This window comes from Podarcis filfolensis (assembly GCF_964270895.1).
Source record: "Podarcis filfolensis genome assembly, chromosome: 16".
In the NCBI taxonomy this organism is placed as follows: domain Eukaryota; kingdom Metazoa; phylum Chordata; class Lepidosauria; order Squamata; family Lacertidae; genus Podarcis; species Podarcis filfolensis.
Genome location: NC_139620.1, coordinates 11,580,826 through 11,606,038, shown reverse-complemented (window position 1 = coordinate 11,606,038; position 25,213 = coordinate 11,580,826). Strand labels below are relative to the sequence as shown.

The following is a 25,213-nucleotide window of genomic DNA, read 5'->3' as shown; positions in this document are numbered from 1 at the left end:
GCGTATAATGGGCCACGTGTTCTATTTAATACATTTTCTAATGATCTGCAAAAAGGGTGGGAAAGGGAAGGAGGATGGTGATTAAGTGAAATTTCCAGGTAATGCAAAAAACCCAAAAAAAACCCAACAGCTGGGATGCCAGCCAGGCATTACAGGCGGCAGGAGAGAGAGCAAAGAACGCTTTATGAAAGGGAACTGAGAAATAATAATTTTTGTATTGATGGGCACAGTTGTGGTGGGTAGGACAGGAAGTACAATTGCCTCATCCTGTTTCCATTGGAAATATAGCATTATTTACATGCTCTGGTTGTGGTTCACTACATTGGTAGTTCAGTGGGAGAGCATCTGCTTTGCAGGCTAAAGGATCCCAGGTTCAATCCCCAGCATCTCCAGGTAGGGCTAGAAGAGACTCCCTGTTTGAAACTCGACAGAGCTGCTGCCAGTCAGTGTATGCAATATTCAGTTACCTTTTCTCCTTTCTATCAGGATTTTAGGCTGGGGACAATCCTGTGGGAGTCATAAAGCCATAGCAGAGGCTTGTAATATTGCAGGGTACCTCCTGACCTCGTGACCAGCACTCCAAGCTTTACAATGTATTGGAATGTATTGACCTTAAATGGAGTTGTGTTTCCTCTGGGCAGTGATGACCCTATATGGTGATGTGTGTAATAAAAGCCTTGACCGGATGAGGTAACGTGAGACATTGGCAAACGGCCATGCGGCTGGAGAGAACAAAGGAGAATAAATCGGAGGAGGGCAGAGAAAGGAGCTGCTCTTATCCATCATGAAAATATAGCTGGCTTTCTGTGTCATTTTTCTATGCTGTGCGCCATTTAATGACGGCTGGACTCCGTCACAATCCCAGACCCGCCAAGTGTCCCTGTTTTCCAGAGACAGTCCTGGATTTACAAAAGCCGTCCCGGTTTCTGATTTGATCCCAGAATGTCCCGCTTTTCCTTAGGATGTCCCTATTTTCATTAGACAAATGTTGGAGGGTATGGAGTTATGCGACCCCCAAGCCAAGGAGATAAATAAATATATATATCACCTTTAGAAGGCATCTGAAGGCAGCCCTGTTTAAACGTTTAATGTTTTATTATGCTTTTATATATGTTGGAAGCTGCTCAGAGTGGCTGGGGCGACCCAGTCATATGGCTGGGGTTTATTATTATTATTTTTTAATATTTTATTTTATTTTAAAAACAGGACCCCTATTTTCATCGGAGAAATGTTGGAGGGTATGCAATCTCAGCCCTGCTAGGGGTGGGTGTGCAATGAAATATTGGCATGTTTAAGGGGGGGGTTCAATATAGGAGAGGGTGAGTCAGATCTGATGAACAGCATATATTTAAATTGCTACTACAACACCTTAACAATCCCGGGAATTGTCCTTTGTTAAAGTGGTGTAATAGTGCTGTAAATGTATGGTGTGAATGTGACCTTTGTGTCAACAGGGAATTGAGCAGGAAGAGAAGGGTCTTCTTATGTGCTATAGATTTTTTAGGGCTGATTTCTTGAAACCTTTGCAGGTGCTATAGGAAGTCCTGGTGGGCACCAACGCCTGCTCCAAGTCCTGAAATGTCTCTGCGTCTCTGGGTACGCGCTATTCCATTAAAGAACATTCAAAGCACATTCCCTCCCTCACAAAAGAATCCTTGGCACTGTGGTTTGTTAAAAGGTTGCCATGAATTGTGTGGAGTAAAGGACAGTATTATTTGGGAGAAATTATGTGCTTCACATGTGCTTTAAAGGCACAGGTTGCACGGACAACCTGTGTTTGGGTGCTATGAAGGGAACAAGAGCCCTGTATAATTTAAAATAGAAACCAGCAACTGCAAAGGAGGGAAGGAAGACGACTAGAACCCGGGAAGGATCTGTTGTTCTCTGTTGCCATGGTGCTGAATGGCTCTCTTGTGTGGCGTTTGCCATATTGTAAAGGACCTGTTCTTTTTCTTGTTGGAGAAGAAGAGGCAGTCTTTTCAAGTCCTGTTCTACCCCACAGGGGTGGAGGTGAGAGAGGTGAAGACGCTTTCCCAGCAATAAGAATATTTAAGCTTGAAAGGGCCCAGAGCGTCTAAAGAGCTTTAAAAAAAACTACCCAAACACCTTTTGTACTTAGGCTGAGGGAAACTGAGCTACGAAACTCCTTGCCGCAAGGAAAATGCCACGGCAAAGAATTTAGTAATTTCCAATGATCAGTTTAGCGTCAGTAAAAAAAAGAAGTGAGGAAACTGCCTGCAGATTCTGCCAAACTCTTCCTCCATCTGTCGCCATTTTGTGACTGGCTTTGGCCCACAACAACATTTTGTGATTGGTCCTGGGCCTCATAAATCTGAAATGTGAGAACCCCTCTCCGTTGGGTTTATGAAGACTTTGCCCAATCCTCCCTTTTGGTGGATTTACTCAGGAGGAATTGCCCATAAGCAACCCAATCCTGTCCATGTTGCATGTAGGGGTCTCTCAGGAGGAATAGCCGATTGGTTATTATGCCACACTCCCAAAGGCAGCCATTTTGTGTTATGCCACATAGAGAGAGCAGCCATTTTGGGACTGGTACCCACGGCACTTTCTCAAAATGTCCACTGGCCCAAAAAGGTTGCTCACCCCTGATGTGCCTGAACTACCGGAGTTTGGGGGAGATGGCTGGGCAAAGCATGTCAGATTGAGGGGACCACAGAAGTAAAGTGTTTGGTAGAAAAGGGATGAAGGCCTATTGCAGAACCCACTGGAAATGGGCATGGGTCATAACGGAAGGTCCTCATCTCTCTCTTTTTCTCTCCCCACACCCCCAAGAGGCTTCCTAATGGATAGAAGCAGCAGGAAAGCGAAGAAGCCTGCTACAGGCACAACAGAGCAGGTAATTGGAACAGGTGGGGTTAGGCATTGATTCCTTTTTTTGTCTTCCCCTTAAAAAGAACTTGATTTGAGCATTGTATTCAGATTATTCCTAAGCTTCTTGAAGAAAAATCTTCTATTGAAAATAGGCCATATTTCAAAAAGTAAAATTCCCAGCACCCCCAAAGTTCTGAAATTGTTGAGCATTTTTTTCTTTTTAACCAAAGTTGTTTAGGGTTGTTGTTTTTTTGTAAACCACCAAAAACAAAGAAAGAGGACACATTTTTCAACTTCAACTTCAACTCTTTCTTTCTTTCTTTCTTTCTTTCTTTCTTTCTTTCTTTCTTTCTTTCCCCCCAGGGGGAAGGAGGCAGTGGCATAGGCTCCCCCCAAAAAACAAAAAAATCAGCAACACCCCACAGCATTTCCAAGGGCCGATTCTTCTTCTTCTTCTTCTTCTTCTTCTTCTTCTTCTTCTTCTTCTTCTTCTTCTTCTTCTTCTTCTTCTTCTTCTTCTTCTTCTTCCAGGGTAAGAAAGGGAGATTACTTGTTGAGGTCCCCGCCCCCCCGCTTTGGAAGGGTGGGACTGAGGAGGTAAGTTCCTATGGACCTGCAAAAACAAAACAAAAAAAGATTCAAAAATTGGAGAAGTGCAAATTCTGAAGGATGGCAGTGTTTCAGTTTGTGTATTGTTTCAAAAAGTGCAGATTAGGAAGGTTTGCCTTGAAATGTGAACTGAAATGAATTTCTCCCCCTAACTGACATTACAGGCTGGTACAGAGCAGCTAACAGAAGAGCAGAAGGCAATCAGGAAACAAGTGGATAATGTACTGCAGGGCGAATTGGCGAAGCTCTTAGCTGAGAAGCAGGAGGAGGCGGAAAGTCCAGCACTTCAAGGTGAAGTACAGAAAGGCAAGGCGACAGAGAAGTCCAAGGAAAGGAAGGGAGGCCTAGCATTGCAGAATGAAGTAGAGAAAGCCCAGACAAAGTCCAAGGAGGATAGGGAGCGTGGAACACCTCAGCGTGAAGTAAGAAAAGTCTCGGCAAAGAGGATGTCCAAGGCAGAAAGTGAGCCTTCCTCGTCATGGGATGAAGCAGGGAAAGGCAGGATGAGGGAGATGTCCAAGCAGGGAACGGAAGAAGAGAACACCCAGGGGGAAACTGAGGACACTGAGACCCAGGAAAGCAGGGACAGTGAATCACTGCAGGCTGAAGCAGAGGAATCCTCAGAGAAGGTCACTTGGAAACAAGGCTCTTTATCAAGCAAAGAGGAGGAGATGAAGAAGAAGGAGGAGGGGTAAGAGAACCCTCCCCAAAAAGACCAGCTTGCCTCAACCTGTCCCACATGTAGAGATTAGCATCACCGCATAGTGCATGCACACACACCCGCCCCCTGCCTACAGTGCTGGGAGTCTCAGATATTTTCTGCCTCCTACACTGAAAAATCAAAGTGATGCTTGGCTTGGAATAAATTTCAAAATAATAATGGCCTACTCCCAAACGAGAATGGAAGCAAAGCAATGATGGGCTTAACACTAGCAAACAGGCAAGTTCCCGGAGTAAAGATTGCAACTTCTTCCCCCCACCCCCAGTGCTACAGTTGCCACACTTCCTGAGGCCGGCTGGAGTCATCATTTTTCTCCCCCAAACTAACAAACCACAAGTGATACGCCATAGAACAAACCTTGGTCCCAGCTTGTGATCTGTCTGGCGCAAGACAAACCACAGGCTTGGATACAACACTTAGCCAAACCATGACTTAGGGCTCGTCCACACTTCTGCTTATCCCAAGTGGACTCTCTAGGCACAGGTCCGAGTGGTTTTGCTTTTGCTCTTCCACTTTCCCTTGTTTAGTGCTAGACTGAAACAAACAGGAAACCCCATTGCCGTTTGTTCCGATTCAGAGCTAGAGATCAGGTTTCCCTGGGGGGAAGTCGGAGGGCAAATGGGGGTGTATGTAAGCCTTAGCCTTGGGTAGCCTGTGCAGCAGGCAGCAGGACCAGGAGAGGAATATACCAACTAACTAAAGTCTATTGACTTGAAGGTGTCTACTTGGTGGGAGACAACTCTGTGCTTTCTGATTTTATCTATTGATTTATGGTTTGTATGCGGAGAGTGCATTTCCTTCAAGTAACTCCAAGCTCCAAGCAATTGTGGGTGGGTGGAGAAAGCAAGCCAGTAATCTGGAGGCACTTTTCCTTGTGCCCACATGCTGCCCTGCGTTGTCACCAGCAAACACTGGATGTACCCCAATTTCCTGGAAAGGTATGTGCCATTGCATATGACTGGTGCTAAGTGTTTTGCAATACACAGTTGATCCCCCACTCCCTTCCTGACTCTAACAATGTTTTATACTGAGTCAAACCATTAGTCTGTCTAGTCCATACTGACTGACAGGGGCTATTAAAGGACTTTGGCTTTCCCAGTGTGGTAAGAATTCACTTCTACACCACCTTGTTTCATTACCCAGGTGAGGTACCACCTTTTAAATAAACCATGGAACCAAGGAAACTAATTCAAGTCCATCATCCAGGAGGGACCCAGTGTTTATTTCTATTGCAATAGGACACAGCCAGTTAAAAAGGTCTGTCCCAAGGCACATCAGAACAAAACCTTATATAGTAGTTCAAACACAGCAAGCAAAGAATCATAAAACATCTAAGCATTCTCAAACCTATGTCAGGAAGGGTTACAGGTCATGAGAAGCAAAACACATATGGCTCCATTCTATCAGCCTCACCCCCTAAGTACCTTGTGGTGACCAGAAACGCCTAGGTCATTTGACCATTTTAGGTTTTGGATGTCACACGTTACCCTGGCAACCTAGCTCATGATCCGTCTTTATTGACGTTCCTACTTCTATCTTTCAGGAAACTTCAAGGATTTTTGATTAACACGTGGTAGACTTAGAATAACATCCTGGGGGACCTTGTGTTTGTGCCACTCTCAGGGCTCACAGGGCTAGATAAGATTTCTTGCTTATGACCTAAAGAGCATAGGGTTGTGAAATGCAAGCCCACAAGACCCTCGCACAGAAAGCAAACCTTTTCTTTCATGCATTCTAACTAAAAGCAAAACACTGCAACATTATTAAAATAAAAAATAGACACCCTGAGTTTCTAATTCTTATATTACCAGTACAGTGGTACCTTGGTTGTCAAGCTTAATCCGTTCCAGGAGTTCGTTCGACTCCTGGAACCATTCAAAAACCAATGAGCTTCCTGCACTTAATCGGAAGCCAAGTCAAACATTTGGCTTCCAAAAAACGTTCGCAAACTGGGACACTCCTGGGTTTGCAGTGTTCAGGAGCCGATAAGTTTGGGAGCCAAGCCGTTCGACAACTACTGTATTACCTGGAGGTGGCCAGACCGTGTGGCTGGGGAACCCCTGCCAGATGGCTGGGCTGCTGCTGCTGTTGTTGTTGTTGTTGTTGAACCTGGGATCCTTTGCATGCAAAACAGGTGCTCTTGCTGCTGACCTGCGGCACTGCCCTTCAAATGCAGTTCTTAAGTTCTAGGAAGCTACCTGTTACTGTGTCAGACTACTGGGTTCATCTAGCTCAGTATTGTCTTGAGCAGGCATGGCCAAACTTGGCCCTCCAGATGTTTTGGGACTACAATTCCCATCATCCCTGACCACTGGTCCTGTTAGCTAGGGATGATGGGAGTTGTAGTCCCAAAACAGCTGGAGGGCCAAGTTTGGCCAGGCCTGGTCTAGAGTGACTGACGGTGGCTCTCCAGAGTTTCAGGCAGCAAGCCTTTCCCAACCCTACCTGGAGATTCATTAGGGATTGAAACTGGGACCTTTTGCATGCAGAGTGGGTGACTTTCCACTGGCCTCCTTCCACACACAACCTGAGTACTTTATATTACCTGAACTCTGCTTCTTTTCTCTCTCCCCCCTTTTTTTTTTGCTGCTCCTTCAGACCATCTAGTGCTGGAAGCTTGTGGGCTAAACACAAAGAGGTAAGAAAGCTGGGCAAGAAGTGGAGTTCCCCATCACCTCTGGTTCTCATAAGAGGCTGGGTTGAGAGTGCACATTGGGTGTGCTTTTAAAACTTTTTAAACTTCAATTTACAGAAAATAAGAGAGATTGGAGAGAAACCGCTGGAGGAAATTGGACCACCTGGTTACTTTGCTAAGTAAGACCCCCCCACACACACACCAAGCCCTGTGCAATAACTAACTCACCTGATTGACATAGGACAGAGAATGCTTCAAGAGCTTTTCTAGTTTCCAGGTGGGGTGCATTCACATCCCAGCAAATCCAGGTTGTGCAACTGGAAGCTCTTGTGTGACAAATCTTGTTCCCCCAAAGACGGGACTTTTTAAAATAAGAGAAGTGCACTGGCATGTGTAGAATAACAGTTGCTTTGAGGCAATGTTGTCTAACCTTTGCACAAACAAATGGGAAAGAATGCTCATTAAATAGACAGCATTGTCTAATCTCCATGCAAACAGTCTAGGATAAATGCCCAATAAACAGGCTGTCTGGAAGCTCCCAGAGTATAGGAACATAGAAATGTAGGAAACTGTATTCTACTGAGTCAGATAATTGCTCCATCTAGGCAGTGGCGTAGCATGGGTTGCCAGCACCTGGAACGAGGCAAATACTGCACGCCCTAAAAAGCAACAGTGGCAGTGGCTTCAGACACTCAACAGCCCCAGAGGCAGCTCCTGGGTTTGCCACATGCCTCCATCCAGGGGCCATCCAAGGCCAAGCTTCTGAAAGCTTAGAGGAGGGACCGAGCCTCACCCTTCGCTTTGCCCAGGAAACCCAAGAGATCTCCAGACAAGGGGAAGGGCTACTGCTCCCTCTGCTTCGGAATTAAGAACTCCCTCCAGCAGCGTTTGTGGGAAGGTGGCCATTGGGTGCTCAGTCATGGATCCTGCCCATTGGGGACTGGTAGGGTGGAATACAGGGAGCCCAACAGGTGGCAGCGCCAGGGCCAATGGCAGGTGGAGCCAACTAATTCTAGTTTTGTTTCCATCCTCGTCCTCCCTGCTAAATTTCACAAGGGCAACTGAAGCTAAGGAAGAGGAGGCTGGTGGCATTGCCACCTAGAGTGGTTGTAAGTAAGGAGGCAGGCCGGTGGGGCCTGGCTGTGGGTAGACTGAGGTTGGTGGGGCAATGCCTCATTTGCCCTAATGGACTGGCCTCCACTAGCCCTGCTTCTGACCATGGAGACACAAACATGCCCAAATTAAAATTCCATGTGGTCATCACTCAACAAGCAGTTCCCTTCCTGCATCCATCAGGCAGGGTCAGAGCAAACTAATCCTGGCCCACAGTCTCGCCCTCCCTCCAGTTAGCATCCATGTTTCCTGAAACAGCCTTAAAAGGCAAACCATTAGCAGTGCCAGGGGAAGCAGATCAGTTTCCACAGCTACAGGCTTTTAGCCAGTCAGCACTAATACAATTTTGGGGATAACTCCCCTGCCACCAGGGATTATCATATCAGGAACCTACCACTTATGGAGTTCATCAATGCTTTTTACACAAACACACACACACACAATTCCAAGGTGGTTGAAACAATCTCAAGATGGGTTGGGCTGAATGATTCAGGACAGACAAAATAAAGCACTTCTTCCCACAGTGCATAGTTATATAGAATTCTCTCCCCCGATAGGCAGCAGTGGCCACCAATTTGGATGGCTTTAAAAGGGGATTAGGCAAATTCATGGAGAGTAAGGCTATTAAGGGCTACCAGCCAAAATGGCTGTGTTCTGCCTCCAGAGCCAGGCAGCCTGAGGTGGCTACCTCAGGCAGCAGAAGCCCCCAGGCGGCAGCCCCACCAGGCACCTTGCCCCTAACAATGATGGCCCAACCTGACTAGTCCCCACTTTTCCCCAAGCAACAAGATGTGACTTTAACCTGAGCCGTCTCTTTTTCTTCAAGGTTAACTCAGAGAATCATGCGGGATCTTCCTACTTTCCAGAAGAAATTGGTAGGTCTGTGCATTCAAATCTTGATTTGTTCCATCACTGTTGAATGTTAAGCTAAAGCACCTTTAAATGTCAGGGAGTGATGCCAGGAGAGTTGCCAGGGGCTGACCTGGAGGCTCTGCCAATCTCCTTAACACACAAGTGGGGAACTTCTTTTTCAGTCTTCCCTTCTGAGCAATTTTTGTGGGGCCACATGCCACAGGTGAGCAGGGCTAGAGGCCAAAGTGGGTGGAGCAAAGAATGCTCCTTCGTACAGTAGCCTAGTTTCTACCTACACACTCACACACCCCTCTCTGTCCTCCCTCCAGGCAAGCAGGAGGTATTAGTTCAAGGAGACATTCTATCTAGGCAAAAACTCTCCAACGTTGTCCAAACCTGGACCATAATTTGAGGGTTTACTTACTACCCCCGCCATCCCTAAGGTTCCTGCTTCTTTAAAAACAAAACAAAACACCTGGTGAGCATCTGTCTCTGTTGAGATCAAAAGCTCCTCTCATTTATAGGTTCAGTATTATTTATATATATATATATATATATATATATATATATATATATATATATATATATATACCACCTTTATCTTCCAAGGCTCTCAAGGTGGTGTACATGGTTCTCCTCCTCCCCATTTCATCCTCACAACAACCTTGTGAGCTAGGTTAGACTAAAAGATGGTGAGTGGCCCCCAAGGTTACCCAGTTAGCTTCATGGCTGAGTGGGGATTCGAACCCTGCTCTCCCATGTCCTATGCCAACACTCTAACCATTATGCCACACTGGCTCTCAGTAACTAACTGCTCTGGGGTTCCCGTTATCCTGTTTCTTTCATAGGTTCAAAGAACCTCCCTTCCTAATGGAGGGGAACGCTGCTCTACATAATCCCCCATCCCTTTGCATTTAACCTCTTGGTCTGCATTCAAACATTTTATTCTGGGACGTTTGACTGTGCATCAGTGAACTGTGCTTCTGGATGGTAGTGACCCCACCATTTCCCCTTCATATGTTTAGTCCCCCGCCCCCAAGCAATCCATGAGCAGCAAATGAGAAATAAACCAAGGTAGTGGGGAGAGGGGGGACGCGGGTGGCGCTGTGAGTAAAAGCCTCAGCACCTAGGGCTTGCCGATCGAAAGGTCGGCGGTTCGAATCCCCGCAGCGGGGTGCGCTCCCGTTGCTCGGTCCCAGCGCCTGCCAACCTAGCAGTTCGAAAGCACCCCCGGGTGCAAGTAGATAAATAGGGACCGCTTACTGGCGGGAAGGTAAACGGCGTTTCCGTGCGCTGGCTCGCCAGATGCAGCTTTGTCACGCTGGCCACGTGACCCGGAAGTGTCTCCGGACAGCGCTGGCCCCCAGCCTCTTAAGTGAGATGGGCGCACAACCCTAGAGTCTGTCAAGACTGGCCCATACGGGCAGGGGTACCTTTACCTTTACCTTGAGTGGGGAGAGACATGTTGAGGCAAACCATAGTTTATTGTCACGTGCAAACAAGGCCCAATGTGCTCTGATTTTCTGGGGTGTGGGGAGCAAAGGTCATAGTGAAGCTCAATACTGGACTTATAAGGGACAAGCTATAGTGGGATGGGCAGGTTTGAGAAGAGGGTCACTCATAAGGTTCTGTGCTGCATTCACTGGGGTTGAGGGAGCAGACAGGGTGTAGTGAGGGGTTGGGCTGTCAGAGAACTCAAATGAAAAGAGAAACGGGGGCGGGGGGGGATTGCCAATGTTTGCTTACTTGTTTCATATCCAGGATGGAAATCAAAACAGATAATACAATTGGTATTCACTGTCATAGTTTTCAGTTCACCACAACCAATATGCGTTGGGAATGGTGTGGAATAATGCAATTCATTACTTTAAATTTTGCCATAGCAGACAGCGAGCCAAATTGTGTGGGTTTTGTCAGTGAGGGGTGGGGTGGAGCTAACTGTTGGGAGAGTGTCCCTTCTAATCTATAAACGTTATTGCAGAAAGCTTCAGAAGTGCCAGAAAAGTATAAGAGAAAGAATATGCATCCAAGGTATGAAACTGGGATAATCATGGGCTGGTACAACCACTTTCAAATCTGTTGGGGCGGGAGGGGTGCCAAAAGCATTAGGGGAGAACAAAGCCTCCCTGTGGTATCTCCCAATCAGCATGAAAGGGGAGCTTCCTTAGTGACTGGGAAGCAGTCTTATCACTTTTTGTGCTGACTGGAGCCAATCAGAGTGAAAGGAGAGTCAGCAACTGAGAATTGGCTCCACTGGAGAAGGTGCCGTGAGAAGGACACTGGGGAAGAATCGTTCTATATAGGCTCCAAATCTAAGCATTTAGGAAGACTGACATCTCAAGGTGCTTTGGTTCCCAGAGAATGGTGTGCAAGTTCTGTTACATACCATGGAACTTCAAGGGAAACACAACTTAAGTCAACTTAATTCACTCCAAAAGAAGATACTGGAGCACAACCATTGCCTGTATGTGTGCCCAGAAAATAGTAGAACTCGCTTAAAGACAGCACATGAATCATTGCACTATATCCCTATTTGTTCTCTCTGGGGCACGAGCCTTGGCAGTGTGTATGGAGGTCCTGGACTACCCAGACAACAAGACCTCTCTCTTGGCCACGCTGATATTTTCCAAAGCAAATCAAATCAATACATTTGGCACCAGCTTGGCTGCAGGAGTTGCTGGAAGGAGGCATCCAAACCCCTATGGAACTCCACTCTCCATCTAGGAGAAGGACCCCTATGTATTATTATTGTATGATTATAACATTGCTGTATAATCTTAGAAGGTTGTATCATTTTAGAAGGGGACGTGACTGTGACTATCATGTAGGGACCCTGAACTTTTGAAATTGCTACAACTCTACTGGCCACAATAGAGATGGAAGCTCTTGGGCAACAGGACAGATTTTTGACCTGGACTTACGGTACTTTCTTTCTTAAAGGTTAGCTAAACTGCTCAGCTCCGAGCCGCCCAGCGCCCAGGTAGGCATCTCAATTTATCTTTGTTCTTCACTCTCATCCATGAACCATGGGATCCCTTGACATGCTGTAGAGCAAATGAGGCCCTGCCCCACCAACTTCTCAGCCAGTCCCCACCTGCCTGCCTTCCTTCCTCCTTAGAACCTGACCATGGGAGGTGGCTCCATCAGTCAGCTTCTTCCTTCCTAGTCTCAGCGTTGCCCCTTGTATAACCCATCAGGGAGGAGGAAGATGGGGTCAAAGCTAGAATTAGTTAGCTCAGTCAGTGCCTGCCACTGGCTCTGGTGTTATCTACTGATGGGCTGGGTGCATTGTGCCCTGCCAGTCACAATATGCACCAGACACCTCTGCCTTTTCATTTAAAAATCAAGAAGGCAAGCCAGGTGGAGGACTAACAACAACAACAACATTATTACTTGCCATTAACCATCAGTTTCCAAGGCAAGTTAAAACAATATTTAAAATTCAGAATTAAAAACTCTGAAAACAAATAACAGTCAATGTGGTTAATCTGAAGCTTTTTGTTTTGTTATTTTTATCTTTACATACCCTTTCATATATTTTTTGTACCCGCATATCATGAAACTGCAATATAAATCAGGTTTCTTTTGTTATTCTTACTGGATATGATCCCTGAAGATTGTGGGGGTTTTTTTACATTTGCCCAGTGATTGTTCTTTGTTTTTCTTTGCCTTCTTCCCCATCCTTATTATGATACAATTTCTGACTTGGTTATGAAAATTATTGTTATTATGCCATTGATTTTATATTTAGGATTTTTAAAAACTCAGTAAAAATACACTGCACACACAATAATGACAGTTGCAGGAGTAGGAGGGTCCTGAAAACACAGGTGTCAAAGGCCAGAGCTAAATAGGTGCATCTTCACCACTCGGCTGCCATTTGCTCTGGTCTAGCAAGGGTATTCCTTATGGTCACATGGTGACTTAGTGGTACAGTGGGGTTGCAAGCTGGAGGTTGCAAAAGATACAATATAGAGAGATTTGGGAGACAGGAAGTGGTGAGGGATGCATGTGTTTTAGAATTCGTATCCTGCTCCTTCCATGCTGCGTAGGACTTTCAGACCCTCAAACAATCTCATCATACACCAGGAAAACCATGAAACAAAAACCTGCAGAAGGAAAGCAGCATTAAAATAAAATAAAATCAGCAGCCAATATTATCCAAAGTTAACTGCAGATAAATCAGTTGCTAAAAAGCATCCCCCCCATAAAAAGCATGTCCAAAAAAGATTATCCCTAAATGTGCTTTGGAAAGTAATGTACTATATCTCATGAAGCTGAGAGTTCCACAGCCTAGGTGCCCCTGAAGAGAAAGTATGCATCTCTGCATTTCCCTGCCTTCCACATTTTCAGGAACAGAGACTCAGAGAGCAAGGCCACCCTAATTACCAGACAATGTGTGGACAGGCTCATGGGAAGGGAGATAGTCCTTCAAGGATTCAGATCCCAAACAGTTGAAGGCTTTACTGAATGTTCACAGAGTTGTGTACTGGCCTCCACTGCTCATGCTCTGCTGACCTCCTATCTGGACTACTGTAATGCACTCTGTACAGGGCTGCCCTTGGAGACTATATGAAGGCTGCAGCTAGTGTAGGGTGCAGCTGTTAGATAGGCAAGTGGGGCAGCTCCGTGGGACCATTTTGTCACCAGCCCCGAAAATGATGCACTGGCTGCCAGTGAACTATGGGGCCCAATTAAAAATATTAGTACTAGCAAAAGAGAGTGCCTTTCCCAGTATTGTCCACCTTGGGCCCTATGAGCAGAAGGGATACCCTGATGCTGCTGCCTCACCACTGAGTGCTGCCCAGTGGGCATTGGCCCATGACCCATGACAGGGCCTTTTCAGTGACTGTTCCCCATTTGTGGATGCCCTCCTCTCTCTTTAGTAACTTTTGGGAGGAATTGTAAAACATTCCTGGTTGCCCAGGCATTTGAAAGTTTCTGTTCCTGGCAACCTTGAAAGTATTACCTGTGAGCGTGTAGTCAAAACAAAAAATTTTTTTTCCTTCCAGTAGCACCTTAAAGACCAACTAAGTTAGTTCTTGGTATGAGCTTTCGTGTGCATGCACCTGAAGAAGTGTGCATGCACACGAAAGCTCATACCAAGAACTAACTTAGTTGGTCTTTAAGGTGCTACTGGAAGGAAAAAAATTTTTTTGTTTTGACTATGGCAGACCAACACGGCTACCTATCTGTAGCTGTGAGCGTGTGTGGTGTGATTGTTTGTAGACTCTTTGGGAGGAAGTGCAGGATATAAATTTAATTTGATGATGATGATGATGATGATGATGTTGATGTTGATGATGCAGGGAGCAGTTTCTGGGGTGGAGCATAGTGTGCCTTCTAATGTATCCCTGTTATTGCAGCAAATGAAAACGAAGCATCAGCTGTCCCTGAAAGACTCAAGGTACAAAAGCAGAAATGCTCTGGAACACTGTGGGTACTTTCAAATCCATGGCAATGTGCAGAAATGTTGGCAAGAACCAAGGGCAGGGGAAGGGAGCTTGTGGCCCTTCCATATGTGTTCAGAATAAGCAGAGTCACCCCACCCATGAGGTGGACTGAAGAAACCCATCTCAGGTGGTGGAAGTAAAAGAGGTGGTGGTCTGCCTGCCCCATCACTTCTGCCACCAAGAGGGAAGCATTCCGCTACATGGTGCTACTGATCATCTTCCAAAACCATGGTGAGAAGCCAAACGACAATGCTTTGAGGAGCACCCAGGCCCCTGCCAAGTTCAGCAAGTGCTGGGGCATTCCTGAGTGCCATGTTGCCAATCAGTTCCCCGCCCCACCACAGGGGTGGAGAAGCCAAGCGGCAATATTTTGAGGAAGCGCCCCATCTCCTGGTGAGTTTGGTGCACGGTGGCAGTGGAATTGCTGGGGGGCAGAAGTGAAGGACAGTGGCATAGCGTGGATTGCCAGAGCCCGGAGCCCTTCTGCAAATGGCCTTTGCAACATAATTCAGTTAAAAGGTAACTAAGTATCCAGATGTGCCCATTTACAGTGGTTATTTTCACTTAGCCCTATTTCTCGGTGAATCCACCAATTTCTTAGTGAAATGACACTTTCCCCAGTAAAACTTGCACTGAACTAGTACGGAGAGCATTAAAGCAACCATGTCTGACCCCTAGTCAGCCTCAAGACTCCTCCAGTCACAAAGCAGCACATTATTCATGAGACTCCCCTTTGTGAAACTGCTATAACAAGTACTGATAACTCTCCAAGCAGACTTGTCAAAAGAGCAGATATCTATACATTTATCTGTGAAAATGGATGCTGGAGTCAAGGTATTCACAATTTCAAAAGAATGGCCCAGAATGGCCAGGAAAAGGCAATCAGTGAACATTATGAGGTATCTTGACAGACAGCAGACAAGCCATACTCTCAAATTTCTGTTGTAGGCCACCTCTTTCCCAGTGTGCTTTCTCTTGGAAAATAGGATGTTTCTCTGAACAGGACCTTCTCTCTTTTTTAAAGGTTAACTCAGATCCTGAGCCAGGATTTATCTGACGATGAGGTAGGCCGCTTATTCTTGTTTATCTTTCATCCCTGAATGGTGGGTTGCCCAGCATATTTGGATTGCTGGCCTGGGGGTGGGGGTGGGGGGAGGCACTTTGAAGGTCAATAATTGTAATTTTCCAAGGTGCTTACCTGGACCCTTCATCTCTTTAAGATGTGTTGGGTGGCAGACAGGGAGGAAGTGTGTAAGGGAATATGCCTGGATAGCTTAGTTCAGGGGTCAGCAACCCGCGGCTCCGGAGCCACATGTGGCTCTTTTACACCTTTGCCGCGGCTCCGGGGCGGATACTAGCGAGGGGAGGAGGCGCATTGTGCGCCCCGACACTCCCCACTGTGGCGGGCGCTGTACTGGCTGTGATGTCGCATGGGGGCGGTGCGTGCGTTAGTCACGCACCATCCTGACGTCACCTTCCCGCCCGCTGTCAGATCGCAGCTCCAGAGATATATTTGTTTTAAATATCGCAATGGTTTTGCGGCTCCCAGTTTTTTTTTCTTCGGAAACGGGTCCAAGTGGCTCTCTTTGTCTTAAAGGTTGCAGACCCCTGGCTTAGTTGGTTAGAGTGTGGTTGCAGGTTCGATCCCCGTATAGGACAGCTGCGTATTTCTGCATTGTAGGATGTTGGACTTGATGATCCTCAGGGTCCCTTCCAACTCTTTGACTGGAATCAAGTCTTTACTTCTTTTTTGCCCAGATTATCCATGGGTTGGGATAGAGATGAGTGGTGCAGTTGGCTAATATTAGACTCTGTGCTTTTATGGTCTTATGAGCCCCATGTTGGCTAAACTGTGGCCCTCCAGATATCATTGGACACCCAACTCCCATCAGCTCCTGCCAGCCTGGCCAGTTGTCGGGGAAGATGGGAGTTGTAGTCCAGCAAAACCTGGGGAGCACCAGGTTCGTCACCTCTGCTTTATATTGTGCGTATATTGCTTCATTCACTTCAAAATACAATAATACAATAAAAATAAAATACAATAATGGAGGGGAGACCCCTCCTGCTCCCAAAGTCTTGCCATGACTAAATTACTTTTTTTTTTTTTTGCTGGAGAGTCACCCTCTAATTTATAAATGTCACTGCAGGAAGAACAGGATGAGTCAAAGAAACCAGACCTCCATTCTTCAAGGTATGAATCCAAGTGAGGGTGACCTTGGAATGCTGCGCCTACTTTCAAATTTGTGGCAGAGATGCCCCAGCCAGTGTTGCCAAAAAGCACAGGGCGAACTCCTCAAGTGTCAAGGACTGGCTGGATGAGGAAGAGTGGTGGGAGCTGCCTGCCTTAGAACCCCCCCGGGGAGGACACAGAAGATAGCAACTTAGATCCTGGATCATGGTGGTCGGACACTGGGGAGCAATCTGGGGAAGGGACGAGCTGGGAGGTGCTAGAAGCAGGTGGTTTGAGCAATTGTGGGGGGTGTAGAGGCTGAGAGTCGCAGTATGAGCGCAGACTCAGACAGATGAAGAGCAGTATACAAATTTAATGAATAAATAATAATGAAAGATAATTCCCTTTGTAGGCACAACAAAATAATATCCTTTACACTGAGTTAGAGACCACAAGTATTTATTGTGTCCCTTGCCCCTGGGCAGAAAATATTTATTGCCCCTAGAGATGAGAGAGCTGTGTACAAACTCATCTCTCACAATATGGTGGCCTTTCTGGAAGGAGTAAGAGCCACTCCAGGGGTGGCATGGAGCTGGTACTCTTGAAGAGAGGATCAGGGAGGTTCTTCTGTCCTCCTATCTATCTCTCCCCAGTCACAATGCAACACCTCCTCAAATTTGCCACCCCAAACAACTGCCCCGTTGGCCTTCACTGTTAATCCGTCTAGTGCAATATTGCCTACAATTGCCTCTCCGGGGTTTCAGGTGGGGGTCTTTCCCAGTCCTACCTGGAGATGCTGGGGAATGAACCTGGGATCTTCTGCATGCTGAGCTAGTGTTCTAGCACCACAGCATTGACCAAAGGTGGCTTTGCCTCCCCTCTCCCCATAATCTATGAACCTTCTCCTACAGCCTGTCAACTCTAACCCTGGATCTATCTTTCTCCTCCCCCACCCTCGTCATTTCCTGCAGTAGCAAGACAGTGCCCTTTGAGACCTCTCCTGAGGAGAAAAGGAAGGTAGGGAGTGCAGAGAACTGTAAGCTTTTGGTATTCAGGAGGACTGTCCACCTGCTGCTTGGACCCAGCCTCCAGAGAGTGCGACACTAGGCATTTCCTGTGGCCACCAAGCCCATGAAAATCTTGCTGGTAGGATGGTTATCTGTGGCCCTTCTTGGCAAGCCTGGTGTAGCATGTAAACAGAAGAAAAGACCGGATCAGACCAAAGGCACATCTAGGCTGGCATCCTTGAGGGCTTTTGCCAGCCTTGAATGGGTCCTTATATGGCAGGAACATAGGAGACTGTCTTCTACCAAGTCAAAATACTGGTTGGCCTAGCTCTGGGTTTCCCAAACTTTGGTCTCCAGCTGTTTTTGGACTACGATTCCCATCATCCCTGACCACTGGTCCTGCTAGCTAGGGGTGATGGGAGTTGTAGTCCAAAAACAGCTGGAGACCAAAGTTTGGGGATCCCTGCTACAGGGCCGTCTTAAGCATATCCGGCGCCGTGGTTCAAAGATCCCTCCGGCGCCCCCCCTTTCCCAGAGTTGTCAACCTTTCCCCAAGCCTCTGCGGGGATCGCTGTCCTCCTGCGGAGGCTTGGGAAGGAAGCTGCACACCTGCCAGCCATATGGTTGACAGGGCATAGCTAGCGGGCGTGCAGGGAAAGGGGAGGCCTCCGGCAAAGCCGCACAGCTCCCCCACTCGCTGGAGTGCCCCTGAGAAGCCAGCGCCCAGGCGCAATGCACCAGTAAGCCCAATAGGAAAGACTGCTCTGCCCTGCTATAGACCAAGCCAGCTGCATAGGAGGTGAAGGACTGGGCTCAGTAGTGGTCCCTCTGCATTTATCTGAGTTTTAATGCAAGCCATGTGGCATCCGCTGCTGCCTCTTCCTAACTGGAGGAGGTGGCAATGAACACAGCAGGCATGGGTTGAGGCAATTGCAGCATATACTTCAATATACTGAACCATGTTCAAAGCCCTTCAGTCCCTGCTGATGGGGACAGGCGATCATCAGCACATGATGCCAGTGTTCAAAAGCTTGCCACATTGAAGCTTGGGACCTGCCTCGCTCTTCAAAGGAAAGAGAGAGGGGGGCAGGTAGTTTGTTGGCTCAACATCCATCTCAGCTCACAATTCACCTGCTGTATGTTGCCGGGGTGGGGTGAGCAGGACACCCACCTGTCATCATTTTCTGTCTGCCTAGCAGATTTAGAATGAAATGTCTCAGTAACAGTTGTTTTAAATTACTTTCTTTTGGCCCCAAGTGCTCAGGAAAATGTCAAAATCTTTCTACAATTTCTACTTTTAGTTAAGTCTTTTTTATGTATTTACTTGATGGGGGGCAGCAGTGGCGTAGCATGGGTTGTCAGCACCCGGGGCAAGGCAAGTAATTTGCACCCCCTAACCCGTGGATTTGCGCCCCCTGACCTGTGGATTTGCGCCCCCTAACCCGTGGATTTGCCCTAACCCCCAGATGTTGCGCCCGGTGCGGCCGGCCCCCCTGCACCCCCCACGCTACGCCACTGGGGGGCAGTTGCCCCCCCCGGCTACACCCATGCCTGCTGTGCCTTTAACCCCCACCTTGCCTATGTATCATTCAAATTTCTGTATTAAATAATTTGGCAGAAGCAGAAACTTGAGTCAGAATACTTCATCTAGAAGTGAGGCTTAGGACAGTGGCCTTATTAGGCAAGCAACCCCTAACCCCGCAATGTGGGGCTAATTGTACTGACCTGTCTTCTATGGTTCTTAGAAATATCACGATGCAGGTAAGACCTGTGAAGTGTTTTGAACATTATGAGTGAGCTAGTGCAAATGCTAAATGTTGTTGTAGCTGTCTTTTTGATGTTGGTCTGCCTTGACCTGGATTAGGGTCGCCATATTTCAGAAACTGAAAATTCAGACACAGAAGTTGTTGAGCTATTGCAGTTGTTGAGCTATTGAGTTGTTGCAAAATCTCCAGAAAACTTGACATTTTCCATCTATTTTTAAGGATATTCGCCAAAAAAACAAGACTTCCAACATGGATTGCCATAGGCCCATGTTTTCCCGGACATTTTATCAATTTTTGAAAATTCTGCTTGAATGCTATGTCCAGGGAAACCTGGATGTATGGCAGCCCTACCTATATAGTGATTTTTAGTTAACAGATTTCTTTACCTCTTCTTCTTGCTTCTAAACTCTTAAACTCCTGCCCAACAGGCTGAAGCAGCTGCAAAGGATGGCACACAGAAGGGTGAATCCTTGCCTTCAACTGTAGGTGAGGTTGTATCACCGGAGTGGGAGAAGGACCAGGGGCGGAGGAAGGGGTGTGTGGTAGAGGCAGGCCGTCTCGGGTGTCAGCACTGAGGAGGGTGACAAAATGCTGGGCGACACTCACTGCGGGCCCTGCAGCGTGCCCGAGCCATGCATCTCTCCTGGGAGTGACATGGTGGCTTGGGCACCTGCAGGCTCCGCTCTGCCCCAAATGGTCCACCCACCGCCTCCCCCTCAGCTGTAGAGTGGCTGAGTGGGAGGAGGCAGGCAGACTCCTTGGAGGCCCCACGGAGCATCCTGCCCCAACTTGCCCCGCCCCGCAGGCAGCTGGCCCTGCCCCTGGCGCAAGGCACGCATGCCACCCCAGGCACCTGATTGGCTTGCTCCGCCGCTGAGAAGGGCCCCTAGATAAGTGAATGGGCCTGTCCCTCCCCCTCCCAGACTTCTCCTGAAAATCTACCAGTGCTTTAGGGCACATTCATCCTGAATTTGAAGCAATAGATGAACCCAAATTCACCCATCCTCCTGCATTCTGAATTTTGCCATGCAGACCCCCAGTCAAATAATTATTTAATTTTATTTATTTAAGGTATTTATATCCTGCCTTTCTCCCAAGTTGGGATTCAGCATCTTAACACTTAATACAAATTAATGAAAACAAATGAGTTTAAAACATTAGTTGAAATACAACAAAGCACATTTAGAACCAGCAAATAAAAGATAGATTGCCCTGGCAGCAATATTCTTCCTCTTCCTCTTCTTCTTCTTCTTCTTCTTCTTCCCCATCGATTATTATATTTATACCCCACTCTGGGCGGCTTACAGCAACCTAGTGATCACTATTGTCTGCATCTTAGTTTTCAAAAGCTTGTCTGAACAGGAAGGTCTTAGCCTGCTGGTGAAAGATGACAAGGAGAGAACCAGTCTAGCTGCTCTTGGGCAGAAATCCCACAATCTGGGAGCAGCCACAGAAAAGGCTCCCTTCCTTGTCACCAGCAACCATGCCCCTAATTTTGATGGAATTGAGAGAAATGTGTATCCTAAGGTCATGTGTGCATTTATATGCCACTTTTCTTCTTCAAAGTGGTTATTTTCCTCCCCATTTCATTCTCACAGCAACCCTGTGAAGTAGATTAGGCTGAGAGACTGTGGCTGGCCCCATGATCACCCAGTGAGTTTCATGGCTGAGTATGTGCTATTATGGAAATTTGGAGTTTGCGTGGGAATTGTGTATATTAGGAGACATCCACACTAAAAACGCTGGTGGATTTTCAGGATGACTTCAAAAAAACTAGTTGGTGAACTGATGAGGAGAATGTGGAGAGCTCAGCTTAAGATTGGAATAATGAGAAACCAAAATGAACATGTTTCCCCGTCCTTACCCTATGTTCAGCTTCTTACGTCTTGTTTCCTCACTTCACACAGGAAGTTCTGTCTGGAACATGGGGCAAAAAATAAGCCACTGGAAGATGGCCCACCAACATGGGTATCACGTGGGCCAGCTTACTCAGGTGTGTGTAGATGCAGCTAAGACAATGGAACAATGGGTTCCTCTCGGGGGAAGGGGAAAAAGATGGACTACGCTCTTAAACAGACAACTCTTGTTAACAGAGGCCACTCACTGGTGGCAGATTCGATATTTAACACCATTGGGGAAGGCCACAGTTGGGTTTTCTTCCTCAGGCGGCAAAATCTGTCATCCAGATTCAAGGTGGGGAGGAGAGATGGGGGAGTAATTTGATTTCATTTAAATACAAATCTATCCAATTTCCTGTTTTTGAGAACAATATGCAAACTGAAGCACAGATATCCTTCAAAGCTTGCGTTTACCTGAATTTTTGCAGTGCAATTCTCCGACCAGTGTTTGCAAAAAATGCTTCTATTAGGGGAAAGTCAGTGTACAAACAAATGTATTTATTCATGAAAAGGACATACAAGAATGCATTAGATAGAGGGAAATTGTTTGTAAAAACGTGTGCATTGGTCCAAACTGCATATAGAAATGTGTTTATTGGAAGAATTCCATACTAAAATGCTGGTGGGTTTTCATGATTCTTTCTTTCTTTCTTTCTTTCTTTCTTTCTTTCTAATGTAGGGATTGGAATCTCTGGGTACTGATGCATGGCTTTGAAAAGGGGGAAAGCTGCCAATCCGTAACTGACTGGTCCTTTTCCTTTCATCCTAGGATAAAATTTACAAGCAAAGGCTACTGAAACATGAGCGGGACAGCAAAATAGCTGTAAGCCTCTTTCAACAATTCGACCTTTCAGTCGTATTGCAAGGAACGCCGTGACCTGTGATATCACCACTTCACTTTTGGGTGGTGTTATTTATTGATGAGAAGTATAGTCCTCAAAACACTTTGAATGTTTCCCTTAGAGCAGAGCTGGGGAACCTCAGGCCCAGGGCCAAAAGTGGCCCTCCAGGTCTTTCTATCAAGCCCTCAGCATTCTCCACTGTCTGTGTTGAACGGTTAGAGTACTGTCGCCTGCCTGAAACAATGCCTTCTTGCTTGTCTGGATGGTAAACAGAGAGGTGCATATGGGTTTTTGGGAACCTTTGGCTTTTTATTTAAGGGGGATGTAAACAACAACAACAGGACGCGGGTGGCGCTGTGGGTTAAACCACAGAGCCTAGGACTTGCCGATCAGAAGGTCGGCAGTTCGAATCCCCGCGACGGGGTGAGCTCCCATTGCTCGGTCCCTGCTCCTGCCAACCTAGCAGTTCGAAAGCACGTCAAAGTGCAAGTAGATAAATAGGTACCACCACTCCGGCGGGAAGGTAAACAGCGTTTCTGTGCACTGCTCTGGTTCGCCAGAAGCTGTTTAGTCATGCTGGCCACATGACCCGGAAGCTGTACGCCGGCTCCCTCGGCCAATAAAGCGAGATGAGCACCGCAACCCCAGAGTCAGCCACGACTGGACCTAATGGTCAGGGGTCCCTTTACCTTTACCTTTTAAACAACAACAATAACAAAGTTTGCTGTACACAAATAAACGTTGCATCCAGTGCCTCACCCACATTTTGCCTCCTGCTGCATCCACTTCTGCATTTCACTAGCCTACTGTGTACAAAGGTAAAAGTTACATCTGCCTCTGGCCCCACCCACCAGTACCATGTGGCCCCTGTAAGGCGTTGCACACATGGTAATGTGGATCTTGGGTTGAAAAGGGTTCCCTGCCTCTTCCCTGGAGGCTGACATACAGGTACCTTTGCTCTGTGCTTTCTAGGCACAGCTCCATGTTTTCCAGATCTGCATCCAAGTGGCCTTTTTTGTCCCAGCACTTTGTCTGGGAAAACCCGCACGTTACTGCTGAATCAGAGCAAATGGCAATCTGCTGCAAATTTGACTGCCATTTGCTCTGATTCAGCAGCATAATGCGGATTTTCCCGGGGGAAGCACCAGGACCAAACCCCGCCCCCCAACCCCTGGTATTCAGACATGGAAAGCCCAGACCTGTGCCTAGAAACACAACACAAAAGGAAGTCTGGATGAGCCCTCTGTTTAATGTTCCCTTTGGACTTTGGACTTGAATGTTTTTTGCAATTATAAGTCGCTTCAAGACCCTTTACAAAGCTGGAGATGAATAAATGTAATATTCAATGATGATACATAATCATTTAATTATAATAATTATAAAACCATTGTTATTATTAAAATGTTCTAAATGTTCAGATTTTTTTTAAATCACAAGGGGTGGGGGGAAATGGTTGAATTTAAAAAGTAAGCAGAATATCACCTTGAAGTGATGGTAGTGGTGGTTGAGGGGGTTCTGTGTGTACTTTAAACGTATCTCCCTAATCCCTTGCTCGCTTCCCCATTCCACAGATGCCCATGCCACTCCAGGAAGTGATGGAGGAAGAAGTGTTTGACATCTTAGTGGAAACCCTATTTGGTGAGGAGAAGGCTTGTGCGCTGCAAGTCTAGCCTGCTTTTGTGATCACAAGGACACATCTCCCTCTTGAAGTCAAGCCACCACTTCTACGTTGTTTCCCTGCCCCAAAGTGGGAGGACTTCTGTAAAATGTGTTCATACTAATATACAGTGGTACCTCGGGTTAAGTACTTAATTCATCCCGGAGGTCCGTACTTAACCTGAAACTGTTCTTAACCTGAAGCACCACTTTAGCTAATGGGGCCTCCCGCTGCCACCGCGCCACCGGAGCACGATTTCTGTTCTCATCCCGAAGCAAAGTTCTTAACTTGAAGCACTATTTCTGGGTTAGCAGAGTCTGTAACCTGAAGCGTATGTAACCTGAAGTGTATGTAACCTGAGGTACCACTGTATATGTATAGATACAAAAATTCAGAAATGATCATTGTAATTTACACCCCATCTTGCACCATACATTTGAAGCAGCAGCATGCCACGTTAATCAGTCATGGCTCCCCCCAAAGAATCCTGGGAACTTCAGTTTGTTGAGGCTGCTAAGAGTTGTTAGGAGACCTCAATTCTGCTCAGATAGCTAGAATGCCTAGGGTTCCTTGGGAAAGGGGATTTGCTCTCAGAATTGTAGCTGTATGAGGGGAATTATAGATGTTAGATTACATGGGGACAAGATGGAGCCCTGCAGGACACCAGAGGAAAGCTTTCATGGCATCAAGCACTGGCCCTGCCTCCCATAATAGCTTTCTGGAAACAACCCTGGAAGTAGGAGCAGAACCACCGATTGGCCACTGTGAGAATAGGATGCGGGACTAGAATTTAGGGTTGCCATATTTTGAAGATAAAAAATAGGACACTATTATACTATGGCGGCCATTCAAAGCAAATGAATGCAATTTGTCTCGAATTTTGCCCCTGAAAAAGAAGACATATGGTGGGCCACTGACCTGATTCTGCAGCAAGGCTCTTTTTATATTCTCATGATCATGGAGGGTGAGGTTCCTACAGAGGTGCGGGCTTCTCATACGTTGCTTAATACCAGCTGCTGGGAATCGTTTCAGGTGAGCAGAGTTTCTGCTGCCCTCAGGTCCAACTTGCAAGCTTCTCGCAATGCTAGAATGGATGGACCTTTGTCCTGATCAAGCAGGCTCATCTCATGAGAGGCAGGGCAAGGTCCCAGAGACTCAGGTCACTTACGCACCCCGCCATATTGTGATGGTAGAAACTGCGGAAATGTGTGGCATGTAAAAGTAACCTCTTCCCCCTCTACCACCCCTCCTCAGACTACCACAAAAAATTAGGATCAGAGCACCCTCTCACCATCCAGATGGAGCAGCAGGTGGAACACCTTCACCTCCAGCTGCAGGGAAGAAGAGTTCTTTGAGTGAAGATGCTGTGCAAACGACGCCCCTCCTACCCTTTGCCCACCAGTACCTTGAAACCACCTTGAGAACAAGTAAATGTTTATGTGTTTTCATCCCGCCCTATCCTGTGGTTTTTCCCCGCCCCCCTGTGGGCTGGGGCAGCAAAGGAGGGCACAGGGCCAGCGTGTGTACTGCGAGTCTGTGAGAGTGCGGCATTTGATTCAATTTGCATGTTTTATGTCCATGTTTTTTCACATAAGCCTTCACAGAGCTGCTTACAGTAACTTAATGAATGCAGATATTATTTGGAAACCGATCACAAT

The 25,213-nt window shown here is 46.8% G+C and overlaps 1 protein-coding gene across 1 annotated transcript; it reads left to right on the top strand.

Annotated features, from left to right (window-relative positions):
- The first annotated feature begins 1,514 nt into the window (after nt 1-1,514).
- CATSPERZ (catsper channel auxiliary subunit zeta) lies at nt 1,515-25,003 on the top strand. Its single transcript, XM_083591357.1, has 17 exons — nt 1,515-1,596; nt 2,794-2,857; nt 3,606-4,132; nt 6,761-6,800; nt 6,915-6,976; nt 8,737-8,785; nt 10,744-10,793; nt 11,703-11,742; nt 14,129-14,169; nt 15,240-15,279; nt 16,363-16,406; nt 17,357-17,402; nt 19,587-19,644; nt 21,066-21,151; nt 21,826-21,879; nt 23,470-23,536; nt 24,810-25,003. The coding sequence occupies exons 2-17, from the start codon at nt 2,804-2,806 to the stop codon at nt 24,908-24,910; spliced, it is 1,359 nt and encodes a 452-aa protein (XP_083447483.1). The 5' UTR covers nt 1,515-1,596; nt 2,794-2,803; the 3' UTR covers nt 24,911-25,003.
- Nucleotides 25,004-25,213: the final 210 nt, after the last annotated feature.